Raw genomic sequence first — 17,675 nt, 5'->3', positions numbered from 1 at the left:
GGGAAGGACAACTTGCACGTGCTTGGAGGCGCCGCTGCGGCGCGCGGAAGGAAGCGGCAGCGGCGCATCTGGAGGAATTTGGCAGCGATATAATCTTGGCAATCAGTTAAGGGAAGTTTTGCAGCAGTTTCTCTATAAATATCTGGATAGAGACCGGGCTTCATCAATCAGTTAAGGAGAAATATAATCTTGGCAAGCTAGCATTGCGTTGCGACGAAACCCAATTAATTAAGAAAACTTTCGCTGGCTCGATCTCACAATCGATCCATGGAGCGGAGGACGATGCCCAAGGTGGAAGACGACAGTACCCCGCCCGATCAGCGACCGCCGCCTTTCCTGCGCGACCTGCACGAGGAATACAACGAAAATACATTGGCGGCACGGGGGTGCCTCGCCGGATTCATTGGCGCTCCGGTCTCTCCGAAGAGTAATTAAGCACAGCTGGCTGCTCAGATCTCACATCTGCTCCGTTGAACAACGAAGTTATTTCCCGGCCGTTTCCCCTGGCTAACCTTTCAATTCGATCTGACTGACTCCATCTTCACTTGTAATCTGCAGGGAGCGCGACGCCTCCGTCATCGGTCACGTCCACCACGCTCTCCGCCATTACAACGCCAACGACCCGGTATGTACGCATCAGAAGCACGCATTTATGCAGCTTCAACATTAAGGCTCCGGTGAATTATCATAATCTTTTTTTTCACCCGCCTTTCGCTATTATTTTTATTTGGATAATTAATCTTTTTTCTACTTTCGTGTGTATTTTTTTACAGCAGATTATAAAATAAGTTCACCGCAGCAACACAGTTCAATAATGCCTGAGCCTAACTCGTGCTAACGAAATAATACGTACTTTCAGGGATCCGACTTCGAACCTGTCAAGCCCATGATGGCTTCGTACGTGGGGATCAGAGGCGAGATTTGGGTCCATACCAACTTCCTGGCTCGGAGGACTACTGGTAACAAGAAACGGAGGCCCAATAACCCTCCCGTCAGGCACTTCTTTGCGGAGCTCCGCTACGAGCTCCTCTCCTCATACACGCCAACTGTCGAAACATGCACCGTCATCGGTAAGTCAAATTAACCTTGTTATCCACCAAAAAAAATTATCCTTGTTATTATTGCTGGTGCTATACGTTTCAATTAACTCCCATGGCATGGATTCTAATTTATGTCTTCTCCTGTCTTTTTTTTTTCGTTGTTCCGCAGAAGTCCCTAACCAGCAATTGAAAACCAAGTGTGCATTTTGTCCCGAAAAGTTTGAGATCCAACACCCCCTCGATGGGAAATTTGTATGCGGAAAGAAGCGCCAGTTTGAACAAGGTCTAGGAGTCAAATATTTCACCAACCTACTTGACAAGCCCTTCACAAGCCTCCGGAGCAAAGCTTGAAATTCCAAGTACCTTTGGTGCTAAGCTCAAGTCCTGCCTGCATCACATATTCACATATTTTCTCCATTTTATAGTGCACTCTACATGTTTTGTTATTTTTCTCATGATAGGGCATTCTGAAGGATGAGAAGTATATATTCAGTACATCATAAAATTGTGATCTATCTTTTGTGCTAAGAAAGTATAGTACCTGTGCTAGTTGATGTACATCTTATGTTTCACAATGCCATTCTAGCCTTCCTGAAAATCTCAAAATATAGCACATTTCTAATCCTCAAATCTCAATACATTTTCTAGAATTATTTTCATTTTTGTTGCGCGACCTTGAAATTCTAGTGGTTTCTTCTATGTTGCATCCATGTCCGGTGACCGCGTTTACTGCCCCCCTCCCCCCCCCCCACCCACCCAAGGGTAAATGTACTTACCGAACAAAATATTTCTCATCGCAAAAAAAGAACAAAATATTTCTGACCTTTTTGAAATTTTGAATTTAAAATCTTAATAAAGAAAGTTAGGGGTGTCAAATTGTGGGGATTCCTTGGAGAGTATCCCGACACCACCACATCCCAAAGAGATACGGAAGAGCTGCGAATATGAGACTCGATAGAAATTTTCAATGAGAATAGTGAGTGTTGTCCAGGACAGATGGAGTGCCGGGATTATGGATATGCATACATCATGTGAGGCGGTACACTATAATTCCAATATGCCATATTAAAAGCATGTGGATGTGGTTTGGGGGAACGGAAATTTGCCGCCGATTGACCATCCTCTTCTTGAGGAAACTGGCATGGCGTCGAAAACGGGTCGAGGAAAATGACGTGGCATCTGACTGGTGGCCTCGAGTTGTCGGAAACACCATCAACCAGTTTAATTTCTGAGATTAGGGTTTCCTGAGACCAGTTGTCCCAAAAGTTGTGGTTTCGTGAGACTACTACAAACAATCGTGGTTCTGTGAGACAACTGCCACAAAAAATGTGGTTCCGTGAAATTATGATATTTTTTTATGGACAGATATTGATCTTGGGTGGTGCAAATAATGTTGGTTGGGTGCCCGTTTATTTTATTTTTTAGACGGTTGGGTTTCCGACTTGGACTTGGCATAGGGTCCGGTGGTACGGCTACTTATCGGATTTGTAGCGAGCTGTTTTCTCTATTCCCAGTAAATATCGTACTAGTAGCCTACAGGATCGATCTGGATAGGGACCGGGCTCGATCGGTTAGGGAGAAAATATAATCTGGCCAGCATTGCATTGCATTGCGACGAACGCAAATTCGCTCGAGATCTCAGCAATCATCATCCATCCATGGAGGTTGAGGAGCGGAGGACGATGCCCAAGGTGGAAGACGACAGTACGCTGCCTTTCCTGCTCGACCTGCTCGAGGACCAAATCATGAAACTACAACGTGTTGGCGCCAGGGGATTGCCTCGCCGGATTCATTGGCGCACCGTCCTCTCCGAAGAGTGAGCACTGCTCAGATCCCAGATCTACTCCCTTGCCTGCAAGCCAATTTGATCTAATAACTGACTCGGTCTCCACTTGAATTTTGCAGGGAACGCGACGCCTCCATCATCGGCCATGTCCACCACGCTCTCCGCCACTACAATGCCAACGACCCGGCATGTAGTAATCGCTAATGTTCGTCGTAGATCAAGATTCCATGATTTGTGCTAATGAAATAGCGCTACGTGTTTTCCAGGGCTCCGACTTCGAACCTGTAAAGCCGTTGATGGCTTCGTATGTGGGGATCAGAGGCGAGATGTGGGTCCATATCAACTTCCTGGCTCGGAGGATTGGTGGTAACAAGAAACGGGGACCCAATTGTAACCCTCCTGTCAGGCACTTCTTCGCTGAGCTGCGCTATGAGCTCCTCTCCACCTACACACCAACCGTCGAAACCTGCACCATCATCGGTGAGTTAAATTTTTCTTGTTTTTGTTGATGCTATACATTTCGATATAACTCCAGTGGCATGGATTCTAATATATGTCTTCTCCTGTCTTTTTTCCTCGTTTCACAGAAGTTCCTAACAGGCAATTGAAAACCAAGTGTGCTTTTTGTCTCGAAAAGTTTGAGATTCATCACCCCCTCGACGGGAAATTTGTGTGCGGAAAGAAGCGCCAGTTTGAACAAGGTCTAGGAGTCGAATATTTCACCAACCTACTTGACAAGCCCTTCACATGCCGCCGGAGCAAGGCTTGAAATTCCGAGCAACCTGGGGGCTGGAAGCGTCCCCTTGGACATAGTGCGTTCTGAGGATGCGGATTGTGGAGCACTCCCTCCGTTCCTAAATACTTGTCGTGGTTTTAGCGTAAATTTGCACTAAAATCACAATAAGCATTTAGGAACGGAGGGAGTACATCATAAAATTGTGATCCATCTTTTGTGCTAAGAAAGTGCTGGTGCTTGTGCTAGTTCATGTATTTCGTATGTTTCATAATGCAATTCTAGCCTTCCTCAGAATCTCAGATTATAGCACATTTCTACACCTCTCAATACATTTTCCAGAATTATTTTCATTTTTGGCACCATCAGAGTTCTAGTTATAATAATGACTCAGTTTCTTCTTTGTTGCACCACAACCTACATACATTATTGTGAAATGAACAACAGAGTATGCACGAGTATGAAAAAGGTGATCTGCCAGAATATCATCAACGATACTAGTTTTCAACAGAGTATGCACGAGTAAGGAAAATCTTATCTTTTGTTTGGCTGGTAATGTCCCCTCTGGGAATCAAGCAGTGAGTACAAATCACTGTATTCTGTCCTAATAATCCTTTGAGAATGGACATTGAACATCAGCAGCAATGCCAATCAGATGCTTTTAGGGGAATGGACAGTGAACATCAGCATTCTGCGGTTTACAACTGCACAATTAGGCATTGCTGCTATAGAAACAGTGAACATCAGAAGCAATGCCAATCAGCATTATTACATCGATAGAGATGGCAAACTGAAAACTACAAAAAAAAAATTATGAGTAGAAACTTTGATGCACCTGATATAAATAACCATGGCATAACTGTACTCAAATGTTCATTGGGTCGGAGTACAGGCTAGCAACATACAACTATGTATACAACAGCACTGACGTACCTGAGTAAAGGGATGCATGGGCTAAGAAAGCACATAAACCAATTCTCAGTGGCTAAGAAACAAAAAATTCAATGAATTTTGTGGGCTAAAACAACATCCAAAATTACGAAAAAGAATCTTCATCTTCGACGCCTTTCATGACAACAGAGCACAAGACCTGTTTTGAGATGTGGGTATCAAGCTCTCTTGACACCTCTGCCAGTCTCAAGTCGAAGTTAGTCCTGTACCTCTGTGGTTTGGGTGAGGGTGACCCTGAAAACCGCCTCCTTGGACTTGACAACCTCGTTGTCGGCGAACCTGACAACCAGCTCTTTGTGCAGACAGGCACAATCTCCTTCCCTGTCACAATCTGCCTTCTGTCTACGTTCAGAGGACCTCGCTTTGTCTCCAGTGGTAATGGTTTCATTGGGGAGGTTGTCGTGGATGGCAACTTCTGCCTGATTCTCTCACGCGCACGCTCCGCGGCTGCCATAGCCTTTTCCTTGCTCATCTTGATCAACGCCCATGGATTGATCTGGATGTCATCCTTCCTTCTTGTTGCATCATTGGGCTCCTTCTCATCGATCCTAATCGACAGCTTTCGGCTACTCTGTTATGTTTGAGAAAGATTTGTTATGTCCAAGGTTACTTGAGTGGGTAACTATGAGTGCAGCAATTTATCTCTTCTTACCTCATTTAATTCATCTTTCCTACAAAAGATCCTTGACAAGAACGATGGCTTTTCTGGAGAGTCAAAATCGATACTCTCATCGGATGATGAATCAGAGTCATCAAAAGGATCAAACGCTTGTGCAGCTTCTCGCATAGCAAGGATGTAATCATATGTCCTCATTCCCTGTAGTGAAAAATGATCAAATGAAGTTGCGAGAAAATGTCAGGTGATTTATGAACACTACCGTGTTTGTTTGTTGGTGTTCCTAAAACCAAGCGCCACTGTAATTACACATTTCCCTCGTTCTAATTGAGTCGGTAGTGCTCCTATCATTTGCTCGTAAAGTAATTCCTGAAAACTACACTAGTAGTAACATAAGTATTGGTTCAGAAAAATGCAAACCTTTCTAATTAGTACAACGTGGAAGAAGAAGAGCTGCCCCAGTGCTGCAGTACTGTACATAGTGAAGATAACAAAGGCCATCTGTGGCTCAAAAAAAAGGCAAGAAATGTGAGATCAGGAAGTAACACCAATGAAGTTTATTACCAGACATGCTTTTCTTTATTACTTACAGATAATGCTGCGTGAGCTCCTTTAGGGAGCCTTATGTGAAGCCTGTGCTCCATTTCCATTTTCACCCCTTTGCTGTCAACGAAGCAGCGAACAAAAATCGCAATTGCTGTTCCTCCCTCGATAACAAGCTGATATAGTAGATTAGAATATGTCATTAGAACTCATCAAACTAAAAAAAGGTTGGACTGTTAGACATTCATATTCATATAGAAGTTGAAATTTGCAACAAACACAGTGACCAATGTGTAGGCTTGGAACCCACCATGAGCAGGACAAAGAACATGAGCAGAATAAATGCTGCATAATTCCTTCTCCCGATGCAATTGTTCAGCCACTGCGTTGAAGAAAGTCATATTCAGTCACTTGACTCGCGAGAGATCAAGAAAGGGGCCAGGGATTGGGGGAATGAGCTATGTATAGCTATAGTGGTTACCCTGCAGTGGTGATCAAATCCATCAACACAGCGTTCACAGGTTTTGCAGTGCTTGCTGCGCAATTTCACCTGAAATTCAAACTCAGTAAGTTTTGATTCTTCAATACTTACTAACAACATAGTAATTCAGTTCATTTAACCTGCATATCTTATATTAAAAAATCACTCCATCCACATAGGACTAAGTTTTGTATAGTAACATTGAAATAAGCTGCATTTCTAGATTTTATTGGGGTAAACGAAGCAGAGCAAACAGCAATAAGCTACAGACTACAGAGGAGAGGTCACAGACCTCGCAATCGCAGACAGGGCAGAACGAGATGTCCTGGTCCTCGGTGGCATGCGGCGAGACAATGTCGTCGAGGCTGGTGAAGGCAAAGGGGAGCATGGGGTCGAGCTGGACACTGGTGTTCCACTGCTCCAGGTAGCTCCTCCTTACCCAGCGGTTCATCACACGGGCCTCGACCCTCTTCAGCAGCCGCACCGCGTACCGCCACAGGATGTACCCGTACCGCAGCCGCGGCAGCTTCCCGCCGCCGCCACCCCTGGCAAGGCTGCGCTGCCTCTTCATCTTCTTGGCGTGCGTCCGGTCGGAAGGGTCCACGGCGGTGCAGCGCACGTAGAGAGCCGCGGTGGCGGCGGCCTGGCGTCGATCGGGGATTCAGTATCGATGTATTGGCAGCATAACGCGACACGAGAGAAGTCAGGAATTGGTTGCGTGCGTGTATGCGTACCGAGAAGGAGAAGAGCGCGAGGAGGGTGTTCCCGGCGACGGTGCTGCCGAGGTAGGGGCCCAGGACGACGTAGAACGCGGCGACGAGGACGGAGAACACCGCCGCGGCCACGAGCTGCAATTCCATCCGCCATTAATCCGAGAAAAGGGGAACCGAGATGGTGCCCGAATCAGCCGCGCGGGAGGGGATAAACGGGAGGGTGACTGATTGACTGACCTGGAGCGGGTGGAGGGGGAGCTGCCAGCCGTGGCGCCGGCGCCACCGCGGCCATGTCATCGCCGTCGTCGAGCTTCTTCCGCCGCACCCCATCGGCGAGATTCAGGAGCAGATTCGGTACGAGGGGGCTCTGCTCTGCTCAGTCAAGTCAAGCGGCGGGCGAGGTGGAAGGCTTGTGAGCCTGCTCACTCTCTCGTGTCTGACATGTGGGGTAGGGCCGGCGCCCGCAGCAACGGTCGGCTCCCAGTCGCTTCCTCTCTGTTTTTGAATTTCGTATACACGGGGGCGCCGATTTGGGCCGTCGGATGATTTTCTCTCTCCCTTTTCTGATGGAAGCCCGTGGGTCGTGGGATGACTACGGTAGACTGTGGATTAAAGATACTCCATTAGTATTTTTTATTTCTTTTCTAAAAAAGATACTCCATTAGTGGATGCCATTTATTGTATTATATTACTGCTTGAGTGCATCCGCAAAAGTGGAGTTAGTTGTGTGTATGTTTGGTTCATGCCCAACATAACCCCACAAATCTGGGCAAAATTTGAGCCCACATTTGATTCAAGATTTGTAAAAATTCGTTAAAGGGATGCATAGATGTTCATTGTCAACTAAAATCTTGGCAACAAAGTAAATAAACATCAAATTATCGTGGGTTGTCAATATTTCGGTATGGCTAAATTTGACACAAACCAAACACACCCTAGCTTGCTAACTCTTCATGTCACTTAAAGTCAACGGTAGAAATAACTCATACAATAAGTTGTGTTGTAGTAACTTGACTTGGCTATACATGATTCCTTGGTGCAATAGTGCACAAAAATGACAAGGTTCAGTACTGTCTTTTCTCTTCTCCGCACCATCAATTTTCAAATTAAGAATAGGCTAAGAGTCAAAAATCTTGAAACAAAACAAAGTATTTAAGTAATTAGGCCACTTCGTTTCGGCTTCCTGGACCGGCTTCTCTAAGAAGCTGCTCTTACCCATCTTCCTGGAGAAGCCGCCATCTAAATTTGATTAGGCTATCAAACTAGTTTAGTCTAAACGACTTCAAAAACCTAGCTAAATCAGAGATGCGTCGTCTCCATGAAGCTAGGTGATGGCAGCTTCTAGGAGAAGCAGATCCTATAAGCCGAAAAGAACACATCCTAATTTAAATAGGCACAAACTTTTGATCAGCTCTGTATTTTTTTCTCATCTGTGAATACTTATTGGATATATCATTTTCAAACCTTTTAGCAGCGCCAGTTTTAGTATCAACTGCAACTATATTCTCAAAACTTGTGTGATGTAATTAAGTAGATTTAGTAAATCGTACTTTGGAAGCAAGTGAGATATTTCATGTCGACGTGATTAACTAACATGGTCTCCAAAACTCTCCAAGGCGTGGTGCGCATATGAGATGTGACTTGGTTAACTATCGTGTTAGTGATGCAACATTATTATGAATTTGATGATACATATGTCAACTTGCCATATAGTGTCACCTGACATATATACCCAAGAGTTTTGGGCTAAAATGAACCTCTTGTGAGTTTTCGGGTCCGACTCTACGAGTGGGACCTATTTGATTATGCCACGCAAGTTGAACGACTACCATGTTTGTGATTTGCTCTTCACCAAACCTGATCCCGTTGGCAATAACTTTGGCAATAACTTTGTGGTCATATATTTCTCACCAAAATGTAATAGATTGATATATTGGCTGCTTCCCGAAAGAGGTCTAATTGACAATAACTTTGTGGTCAAATAGTTCAGAATTACATGAGGATAATCATTGGCATATGTTCCCTCTCTCAACCATAAGAAAAGGCATACCAAACCCTAACAGGTTCGCTCTCACCTCTACCTTCTGCCTCCACCTCCAAGACATCTCGGTGAACCTCCATCCCTATCATGTGATGTTGTTTAAGAGCTAACCACGCCAACTTCATACTACGTGGCCATGTGTTCCCATGCACCACCCTTCCACGAGTTTTTCTTTTCTTTTCTGTGTCACACCTTTCAACATGATGTGTTATATTTCTTCCCTTTCTCCCACACCTAGAATGACTTGAAACAACGTCACATTCTAATAAAAACTTGTCGATGTTCCTTTACTCTCTTTCACAATATTGCCTCCTCTCGCATCGCAATTGTTCGACTGTACCCAACTAGACATCCTTCACCATGCACCCTGCCCTATCGAAGAGGGAGATGAAGAATAAAAATGTATAAAACTAATAATTCACGTACGAGTGACAAGATTTTATAATCAATTGGAAAATTTTAAAATAATTATCATCTACTAACTCAATTTAATTGTGTTTCTTATATGCAATCATTTAACGTGTCCTAACTTGGCTTATTGTTAATATTCCCTCTTGGTTGAGCATAAGAGTTTATGAAATATTATTTTGCTACTGCTTTAAATGGTTTTCACAAAAGTATATGCCATCTCCACACTCGACTAGGTTTAATATGTCGATACAACCAATCTAGGGTTTTGTCCCTCCCTGTTGGAAATATGCCCTAGAGCCAATAATAAAGTATTATTTATTTCCATGTTTGTAATTGATGTTTATATTTCTATGCAATAATTGTAATGGTTCTTCAATATGAGATTCGGAGGAAAACACACTTTCTTGTGTGGAAACATATAAATACCCAAGTAGGTCACTAGTCTCGCCTATAAGGCTAGCTATATATAGCTCAGCTATTACGGATGATCCTATTTTTTCCCCCATCATGAGTACTGCGATGCCGGTAATAAATGGGAACACATTGTAGGAGGGGAGTATTAGAACGCTCTCGAGAATGGGATGATTCGGTAGGTGGAGTATCACCATGGTGATGGGATGGAGAAGATACCACCTAAAAGAACTAATGAGCTTATTTCCATTCTACAAAATATGCATCTGCAATCAAATGCTTGCAAATACCAAATTATCTGCAACCCAACAAACCATAGAGAGAAACAGTAAGATATGCATGCATATTGGCCCCTATCACATAGCCATCAAAAATCATTTTTCCAAAATACTGTAAGGGATTGTTTACAATGCTATAGACAAATTCCTTATATATAGTTTTTCATATGGTATATGGCACTCAGCTATACCCTCACATAAAACAAGTCAGCAGAGTGCGCGACTGTACATGTTTTAAAGTACATAAGAAAACTGTCAATGCATTCTCCAGTGGTGAAATTCCGGATTCCTTTAATTAAGAATGGAGGGTCAAAATATTTATGTCAAATTGTTGCTTCTGAAGTAAGCTGCAGTGTTAAAGTTAGTTACTTAGAAATGTTCCAATTATTTGTAAAATCTTAAGGAACTTCACAGACTTCCCAAGCATTTTCTGTTTAGAAATTTCATCTCAGTTTTATATGCCTCTAAATGTCATTTTCTGCTCAGTCTTTGTTCTTTTGAAAGGAATTTCATTTTCTGATCAGTCTTTTTTTTAAAAGAAATTTCAGTTTCTGATCAGTCTTTTTTTTAAAGGAATCTAAATGTCAGTCTTTTGTACCACAACAGCGAACTTGTATACGAAGAAGATTGCACGCAACTAGCAAACTGAAGCTTTGTTCTCAATTTTTTTTTTTCCAGCCATGTGTAATAGCAAGAGAGGAAAAAAAAGGCATAGTAAAGTCAAAACAAAAGAAAAACATGCTTCTACTCACTCTTCCTAGTATGTAATCATGCCAGCATGTAGTAAATGCAAAAGAAACGAAAAAAGGCAACATCTTATAATGCCAGCATGTAGGATATGTAGCACAAAAAAGAAAAAAAACAGTATTTCTTGCAGGAGCTCTGCCGTTAAAAAAAACAGTATTTAATAATGGGAAAAATATCGTTCAGCATGGTATATGCCTTGAAGCATGAAATGGACACCTACAGAGAGAATGAAAAAATCACTCCATGCACCATAGACTCTTAACTTGGATACACAACTACAATGACAAAAGTTCATGACAAGTACGTGAAAACTATAAACATGGCAGAAACAGGAGTAACATCACTACTTACAAGCCATCATCCATTTTCTGACTGAAATCACTATCATCCATAAGCGCATCCTCCAGGTCTTCGGGCACAGGAAGTTTAGATTGAGCAAATATTTTGCCCCACAACATCTTACTTCGAGATGATTTGCCACAACATCAACTATTTTGCACTTCTTTTCCGTCTGCTGGTAGTTCCTCAGTAAATCTTGGACCATGGTAAATAATACATTGCATTTGAGAATAAAAATGAGAGTACTTACTTTAGAGATGGAACAAAGGTGGAGTTACTTACCAAACGTTTTTTAGCCTTAGCTAGCTAGGGTTGTCAATGGAGCTACTACTTCAAGTCTCCATATTTCTTGAGTCCTACTTTCAGTTGCTTGCAAGTGTTTCATGATTGTTGCTTGTTCAGGACCAAATGTCTTTTCCTGCATAAGACAACATGCTCTCTTAATAAAGTGACAGCACTACATGCATCAAAAACCACATGAATTTGAATGGAACAACTTACTATTACATTGAAGCTTTTGGTACGAGTAAAATTTCTTGAACTACTTTGGTTTGAGCAACATCATCTGATGATATAATCCGCCAATGTCGCCCACTACCGCACAAAGAGGCTTTGCCGGATCGATGCCTTTTCTCATGGCCTTCGGCAAAGGGCCTCCGCGTGAACAAATCACGGTGAAGGCTTCTTTGCCGAAGACATTCACACTGGCCGGCCTTCATCAAAGGCTTTGCCAGATGCCAAATGGCGGGCCTTGGGCAAAAAAAAAGAGGAGATGAGGGCTCATGGATGGAGACGGTGTCAGAAGGTGGCTTGCATGCCCAGGATGGCCCAAGTGTCGTGGGTGCCCAAGCAACTGTTTCTCCTTGTATTAGATGAGCACGGATAATCAGATAAGCCCTTCCATGCTGTCAGCATCCTTGCACTACCAATCTAGTTTAGATTGTGTATCTCGGGATCTAGGAAGGTCATTGCGACATGCCTCACGATATTTGATAGGCTCGTCAACGATTTGATTACAATACTCTCTCCGTTACATAATTCTTGTCGAAGTACATGTATTTATACGTTTTTTAGGAATAGATACATACATCCATTTTTGGCAAATTTGAGATAAAAATTATAAAATGGAGGGAGTACTTCTTTACAGCATCCTTCTTGAAGGACCGCATATGCCACCTTCAGGAATGATTGCATGGCCAAAAAAAAACTGATACACTAGCTACTACTTATACTCTGTAAACATATCTATTCTGTAAAATTCTACTACTAGTATGCAAAGACGTTTTTTCAGAGGAATTCCACTAGTAGTATTTTTTGTTTGAGAATCAGTGGAATTCTACTAAATATTACTTTTGGGACCGGCCCGAGAGCTCGCCTAGGCTCAGTGAGGCCCGCTACGTGAACAGCCCGGAGCTTTGGGCCCAACAAATTGAGTAGGCCGGACAGCCCAGAAGAATCAGCTCATTGCCAATTTGCCACCTAGGTGAATTCCCCTTCCCCTCAAAAAACAAAAAAAAAACCTAGGTGAATTCCCCTTTCCCAAATTCCCAATCGCGTCCTCCGGCCGCCGCGCTGCCACCACGCCGCAGCCATCCCATGCCCACCCCGCCGCTCCCGCTTGCGGTGCCGCTGCCGCAAGGATGAGGAGCACATAAGCAGACTCGTACCCGTGTCCGGTGGTCCGATGCCGCCGCCGCTTTCAAGTACCTTGCCTCGCCGTCTCGCCGGCTCGGATGTGCCGTTGCTGTGCTGCGCGCTGGGCGTGGCTCGCGAGCTGGACCGAGCCAGCCCGAGCTCGATCCGAGCCTGCTCCGGTGGCTCTCCGGCGACCTCGGGCCAAGCCAATTCGGCTCGCCGACTCCCGAGCTTTGCCAGCCTCCGCCGCTCCGGCACCCTGATGGGCTCGCCGCCGTGAAGCCCGGTCCTTGTGCAAGTACGTATCTTAAAGCAATGAACTGCTATGATTAAAATTTCGCATGCATTTCCCCACACGCCCAGCATCTTGGTGGAGCTGGCTAGCATATATCTTTGCGTGTGCACAGAATTTCATTGGCCCATTGCATGGATGGCCGGTTAAGCACAGCCTAAAAGAAGATGTGGGCACAGTTCAGTCGCCAGCCTTCGATGCCGTTGGTGCCCCCACGGTTGCCAGTATGCAAAGACGTTAGCATCTTCCAGCCAGTTTTATTCGTTGGAATACATATCGTAGTATATATTCATTCTGTTTTCGCCTTTGCGGTAACTTCATTCTGAATTCAGAAATTCTGAAACTCGTTCAATCATGGTATTTCCCTGCCGACAGGTTCAACGATCCCTGTATGTTCTCGCAATATTAGGCAACCAGTGGCCGTGGATAGGTACATGCGTATGTAGAAAAAGTTGCGAGAATTAACGGAGGAAATGATACTTTTTTATTCGATGCCGTTGCTGCCCCCACGGTGGCCGATGCAAAGACGTTAGCATCTTCCAGCCATTTTTGTTCGTTGGAACAAACAACTAAAGCGTATACATATTGTAGCATATCTTTTTCTTTCTGGTCAGTTCATTCTGAATTCTGAATTCAGAACTCTGAAACTCGTTCTTTCTCTGACAGGTTCAACAATTCCTTTATGTTCTGGCAATATAGCTAACTCATGGCCGTGGATATTCGTTTTATCCCATTTTTTTCCATTCTACTTTGTTTTACCGGGAATCGAAATCTTATACGTATGTAAGGATTATTTTGATCGCTTTGCTATATTTAGTGCAATTGATATGCGACACATGTTTTTTATGGCAAAACTACGGTCTCGAGGCCGAGGTCTCAATTTTTTTCATAATAGTACCCTTAATGATTTCGGCTTTAGTGATGATTAAATTTTCTTTGTCAAAATCCCTATAATGAGTCTCATTTGCTGTTGCCAAACAAACGGATTTTAAGAGGGGATAGGACACTCTATTTTAGTAACGACAAACTTGCTAAAATGCAGTTGAATGTTTTCTCCTTTCTAAATGCAGTCAATTAATTGGTTCCTGTTTTTCGTTACTAAAATTAAATTACATTTTGTTACTTATGTGTGCCACTAATCATTTCGTGTGCAATTTGCAACTTTTGTTCAGGAATTCACCATTGCGTGTAAGAGTCCATAGACCGGACCACACTGGAGGTGCCCCGTCCCTTTTCCAAAAAAAGTACCTCGTCTCCTCCCTAAGGTTGGTATATATTTCCTTGTCCTGATCGAATAGAACTAGATGCTCGTCTTACTCTACATGCATGTATATATGGGCCATTGCACAAAATTAATCTTGTATCCTTCTCGTAGTCTCCTCCAGGCTTCCTCTGGATTTCCATCCCATTCAGAAATAAATCAAGAGAGATCGAGATGGCTGACCAGACCCAAGGTGCGGTCGACTCGCTGGTGGGCCTCCTGTCGACAGCTATCAAGGATGAGGCGAAGCTGCTGAGCGGCGTCCAGGGCGACATGCAGTTCATCAAGGACGAAATGGAGAGCATGAACGGCTTCCTCCTCCACCTCACCAAGACGGACGGTGTGCACGACGACCAGCTCCGCGCCTGGATGAAGCAGGTCCGCGACATCGCCTACATCGCCCATGACTGCATTGAGCTCTACAAGCATGACTTCGCCGACCCGCTCGGCAAGGGCCCCTGGGCCATCCTCCAAAACCTTCCCACGTATATCAGGAGCCTTCCGGCACGCCACCGCCTTGCCAACAGGATCCGGGAACTTAAGGTCCGCGTGCTTGACGTTGGCAAGAGGCGGCAGCGCTACGACATCAGCATCCCTCAAGCAAAGGAGAGCCAGCTGCAGAGTCTGTCCGAGAGCCAAGGTATGTTAGCTTTTAGCCCAAGATCCATTATATGAAAAATCATACTGCACATACGACCGACCATCAGAAGTTATGGCCAAGGACACCTCACGTACTATATATCTTTTTTTTCTTTGCCATGGGCTGTATTTTGCAGAGTGTATTCTAATGATTTTGTAGAGAGATTTTCTTTCCCGAGTGCTTTGACCTTAGTTTGCCTTGGGCCGTGCCTTTGCTGAATGCCTCTCTCCCGCCCCTCGGTATATATGAGTCTTTGCGAGAGCCCGATAAAAAGCTCTCGGCAAAGCCGCCGACACTCAGCAAATTCTGTTTTTCTGGTAGTGACTAGAGCTAACAATACGTAGTTATATACTAGTACGACGCAGATACACTTTCCAAACTCAATTTTCCTAACCTGACATGGACTATATCTTGATTAACTCAAACAAGGTAACCAGGAAGAGATTAACAAGATCAGACAAGAATTTCTACGTGTGTTAGCACTTGACAAGCAGCAGCAGCAGGAGGAGGAAGCTCCTACTTTTGATGGGCCCATTGATCTCCTTCCTGAAGATCTTAAATCGGCAGCTACCACAGTACGTGGTGGCCTTGACGAATGGTTGCAGCTGGAGCACCAAATTCAGTCGCCAGCCACCACACGCGGGATCTGCATGGAGATGCTCCTCCGCGCTCTTCGGGCTCATAGAAAAGTCCGAACGGCCAATACCAAGGAAGAACTGGAGAAACTAGCCAAGGCTCCGGACAGAACAGATCTTCCAGCTCAAGTGATGATCTTCTGCTACAGCATGTTGTCCAGGAGCTACAAGAGCTGCTTCCAATACATGTGTGCTTTCCGTGATGAGACTGCCATCAGCAGGACAAGCTTGGTCAGGCGATGGGTCGCCGAAGGCCTGGTGGAGAAACAAGATGGTCGTTCTCTCGAGGAAGCAGCGGAGTTGTGCTTCCAAGAGCTCCTCTTCCGAGGCTTCCTTCTTCCTCACCACCGAGGCGATGCGGGTAAGGTCAAGAGCTGCAAGATTGACGACACTGTCTGGGAATTTGCCTACCGTATGTCCGCAAGTGAGAACTTCGTGAGCAGCCTGCCGACATACCTCTCCTACCAGCTTCGCATCCGAAAATTTGTGAAAGAGCAAGAAAAAGAACTGGAGAAGAACCCACGACCACAGGAGGTGGACAGCCACCGTAGTATTTGCAGGTTTCGTCGGAGGCCGCGGGATGACACCAAGGCCATGGATGACATGGTAAGCTTACTCGGAACTCTCCCCCAAGGCTACCGGCTAAACGTGCTGGATCTTGGGGGATGCAGGGGTCTAAAGAAGAGACACCTTAATAGCATCTGCAACGTGCACTCGCTCAAGTACCTGAGCCTCCGGAACACGGCGGGGGTCTGCCGGCTGCCCCGGGGGATCAACAAGCTCCGACTGCTGGAAACTCTGGACATCCGACAAACTGAGTTGCAGCAGCAGGACACGGAGCGCATTTGCCTCCCCAACCTGAAGCACCTGCTCACCGGCACCAAGATGACTGACAATGACAAGGAGCCACTCTACGCGGGGAGTATTCCTAGCAAGATCGGGAAGATGAGAGACATGGAGATACTGTCCTGGGTCCAGGTTCAGGAAGCTCAGGAGCTGGAAAACGTTAGCCACCTGCAGCATCTCAGGAAGCTTGGGGTGGTTCTCGGTGGCAAGGGCAGTGAAGCTCAAGACAACATGAACAAGCTGCTCCATGCAATAACCCAGATGGAGTACTTACGCTCTCTGTCAATATGGGTCACTCCGCCACCCACCAATGGCAATAGCGACTCTGCTCTGAAGATGGAGATGACAGAACAGCACTTAATAATTGCACCAAAAATACTCCAGAGCCTGCATATCAGCGGCATCAGCTTAGCGCAAACTGGGCTACCTTCCTGGATCCTCCAGCCCCAACTCTCCGAGATTACACTGTGTAACACCTGGCTGTCAAAAGAATCTCTGCAGAAGCTTGGGACCAATCTCCCTCGTTTGTGCTGCCTTCGGCTCCATCGCAACTCGTACAATGACTGCAAGCTCACCTTCAACAAGGATGGGTTCAAGGCTCTCAAGTTCCTCATCATTCAGGGCGACAAGGTCACCACTGTCGAGTTTGAAGAAGAAGGAACAACCCCTCTGCTGGAGAAGATCGTTTGGCGCAACATGTCCCTCGACCACAGCGGCTCGTTTTCTGGAATCCACCACCTTGCAGGGAAGCTGGAAGAGGTGGAGCTCAAGGGCCTCTTCAACGTCGGCTCCATTGAAGCATGGAGTGGGTGCAAAGTGAGCTATGACCTTGAGGTACCTTTTGCAAAGTGAGCTATGTCCCTCGGTCTCTACTCGCTCGTCTGCCTGAATGTGTGAATCTGTACGTGTGTGCCTGAATATGTGAATCTGTACGTGTGTGCCTGAATATGTGTGTGAATCTGTACGTGTCTGCCTGAATATTTGTGGATCCTAATTTGTATTGCTCCATACCAGTTTTTATTGGAAACCATTTTTCACATGCAAAATCAAACGATGTTGTAGTCACATGGCATGAGCTTGGGAGACATTGGGAAAACTTGTTTTACGTGCTGATCAACTAACTCTGCATCGTCAGCCCCAGCATGAATAATAATGCGCATATGATCGATACTGCTAGCAGCCACTATATTAGGCCTAGTTTGAAGAGCAGTTCATTGCATTTTTATTTTGACTAAGAGTTGCCTACGATTTTTTTTTTGTGTGTGTGAGGAAGTTG

The 17,675-nt window shown here is 44.9% G+C and overlaps 3 protein-coding genes and 1 long non-coding RNA gene across 6 annotated transcripts; 2 read left to right on the top strand and 2 right to left on the bottom strand.

The window, feature by feature from the left end:
- Positions 1-2,490: 2,490 nt before the first annotated feature.
- On the top strand, positions 2,491-3,921 carry LOC112268846. The gene is made up of 4 exons (XM_024455022.1): positions 2,491-2,856; positions 2,946-3,012; positions 3,093-3,306; positions 3,414-3,921. Exons 1-4 carry the CDS (start codon positions 2,699-2,701, stop codon positions 3,593-3,595), a joined length of 621 nt encoding a protein of 206 aa, XP_024310790.1. The 5' UTR covers positions 2,491-2,698; the 3' UTR covers positions 3,596-3,921.
- A 449-nt stretch (positions 3,922-4,370) lies between these two features.
- LOC100837208 (protein S-acyltransferase 18) lies at positions 4,371-7,280 on the bottom strand. Its single transcript, XM_003576861.3, has 9 exons — positions 7,101-7,280; positions 6,885-6,998; positions 6,443-6,793; positions 6,151-6,219; positions 5,980-6,051; positions 5,717-5,845; positions 5,547-5,627; positions 5,163-5,327; positions 4,371-5,081 (listed from the first exon to the last, which is right to left on the bottom strand). Exons 1-9 carry the CDS (start codon positions 7,191-7,193, stop codon positions 4,596-4,598), a joined length of 1,560 nt encoding a protein of 519 aa, XP_003576909.1. The 5' UTR covers positions 7,194-7,280; the 3' UTR covers positions 4,371-4,595.
- Positions 7,281-10,883: 3,603 nt separating this feature from the next.
- Positions 10,884-12,616, bottom strand: LOC112268619. Of its 3 annotated transcripts, none has more exons than XR_002960007.1 (3): positions 11,373-12,616; positions 11,103-11,285; positions 10,884-10,967 (listed from the first exon to the last, which is right to left on the bottom strand). It is a non-coding gene; the product is annotated as an uncharacterized LOC112268619 (long non-coding RNA). The 3 variants fall into 3 exon arrangements; XR_002960006.1 differs by having other exon boundaries at positions 10,893-11,285; positions 11,373-11,508; positions 11,592-12,616; XR_002960005.1 differs by having other exon boundaries at positions 10,893-11,285.
- A 31-nt stretch (positions 12,617-12,647) lies between these two features.
- On the top strand, positions 12,648-17,464 carry LOC100836903 (disease resistance protein RPM1). The gene is made up of 4 exons (XM_003576860.4): positions 12,648-13,023; positions 14,190-14,282; positions 14,393-14,918; positions 15,348-17,464. The coding sequence occupies exons 3-4, from the start codon at positions 14,453-14,455 to the stop codon at positions 17,249-17,251; spliced, it is 2,370 nt and encodes a 789-aa protein (XP_003576908.1). The 5' UTR covers positions 12,648-13,023; positions 14,190-14,282; positions 14,393-14,452; the 3' UTR covers positions 17,252-17,464.
- The last annotated feature ends 211 nt before the right edge of the window (positions 17,465-17,675 follow it).

This window comes from Brachypodium distachyon, chromosome 4 (assembly GCF_000005505.3).
Source record: "Brachypodium distachyon strain Bd21 chromosome 4, Brachypodium_distachyon_v3.0, whole genome shotgun sequence".
In the NCBI taxonomy this organism is placed as follows: domain Eukaryota; kingdom Viridiplantae; phylum Streptophyta; class Magnoliopsida; order Poales; family Poaceae; genus Brachypodium; species Brachypodium distachyon.
Note: the sequence above shows the minus strand (reverse complement) of the source record. Positions and strands in the feature narration are given on the sequence as shown.

What these genes read in the sequence shown, in the direction of transcription:
- LOC100836903 (XM_003576860.4), top strand. Translation starts at nt 14,453, where the DNA reads ATGGCTGACCAGACCCAAGGTGCGGTCGACTCGCTGGTGGGCCTCCTG. An exon ending in GAGTCTGTCCGAGAGCCAAG is followed by an intron (nt 14,919 to 15,347) that starts GTATGTTAGCTT and finishes AACTCAAACAAG; the next exon opens with GTAACCAGGAAGAGATTAAC.
- LOC112268846 (XM_024455022.1), top strand. Translation starts at nt 2,699, where the DNA reads ATGGAGGTTGAGGAGCGGAGGACGATGCCCAAGGTGGAAGACGACAGT. An exon ending in CGCACCGTCCTCTCCGAAGA is followed by an intron (nt 2,857 to 2,945) that starts GTGAGCACTGCT and finishes TGAATTTTGCAG; the next exon opens with GGAACGCGACGCCTCCATCA. An exon ending in CGAAACCTGCACCATCATCG is followed by an intron (nt 3,307 to 3,413) that starts GTGAGTTAAATT and finishes CTCGTTTCACAG; the next exon opens with AAGTTCCTAACAGGCAATTG.
- LOC100837208 (XM_003576861.3), bottom strand. Translation starts at nt 7,193, where the DNA reads ATGGGGTGCGGCGGAAGAAGCTCGACGACGGCGATGACATGGCCGCGG. An exon ending in GATTTGATCACCACTGCAGG is followed by an intron (nt 6,052 to 6,150) that starts GTAACCACTATA and finishes TCTTCAACGCAG; the next exon opens with TGGCTGAACAATTGCATCGG. An exon ending in ACGTTGTACTAATTAGAAAG is followed by an intron (nt 5,328 to 5,546) that starts GTTTGCATTTTT and finishes TTTTCACTACAG; the next exon opens with GGAATGAGGACATATGATTA.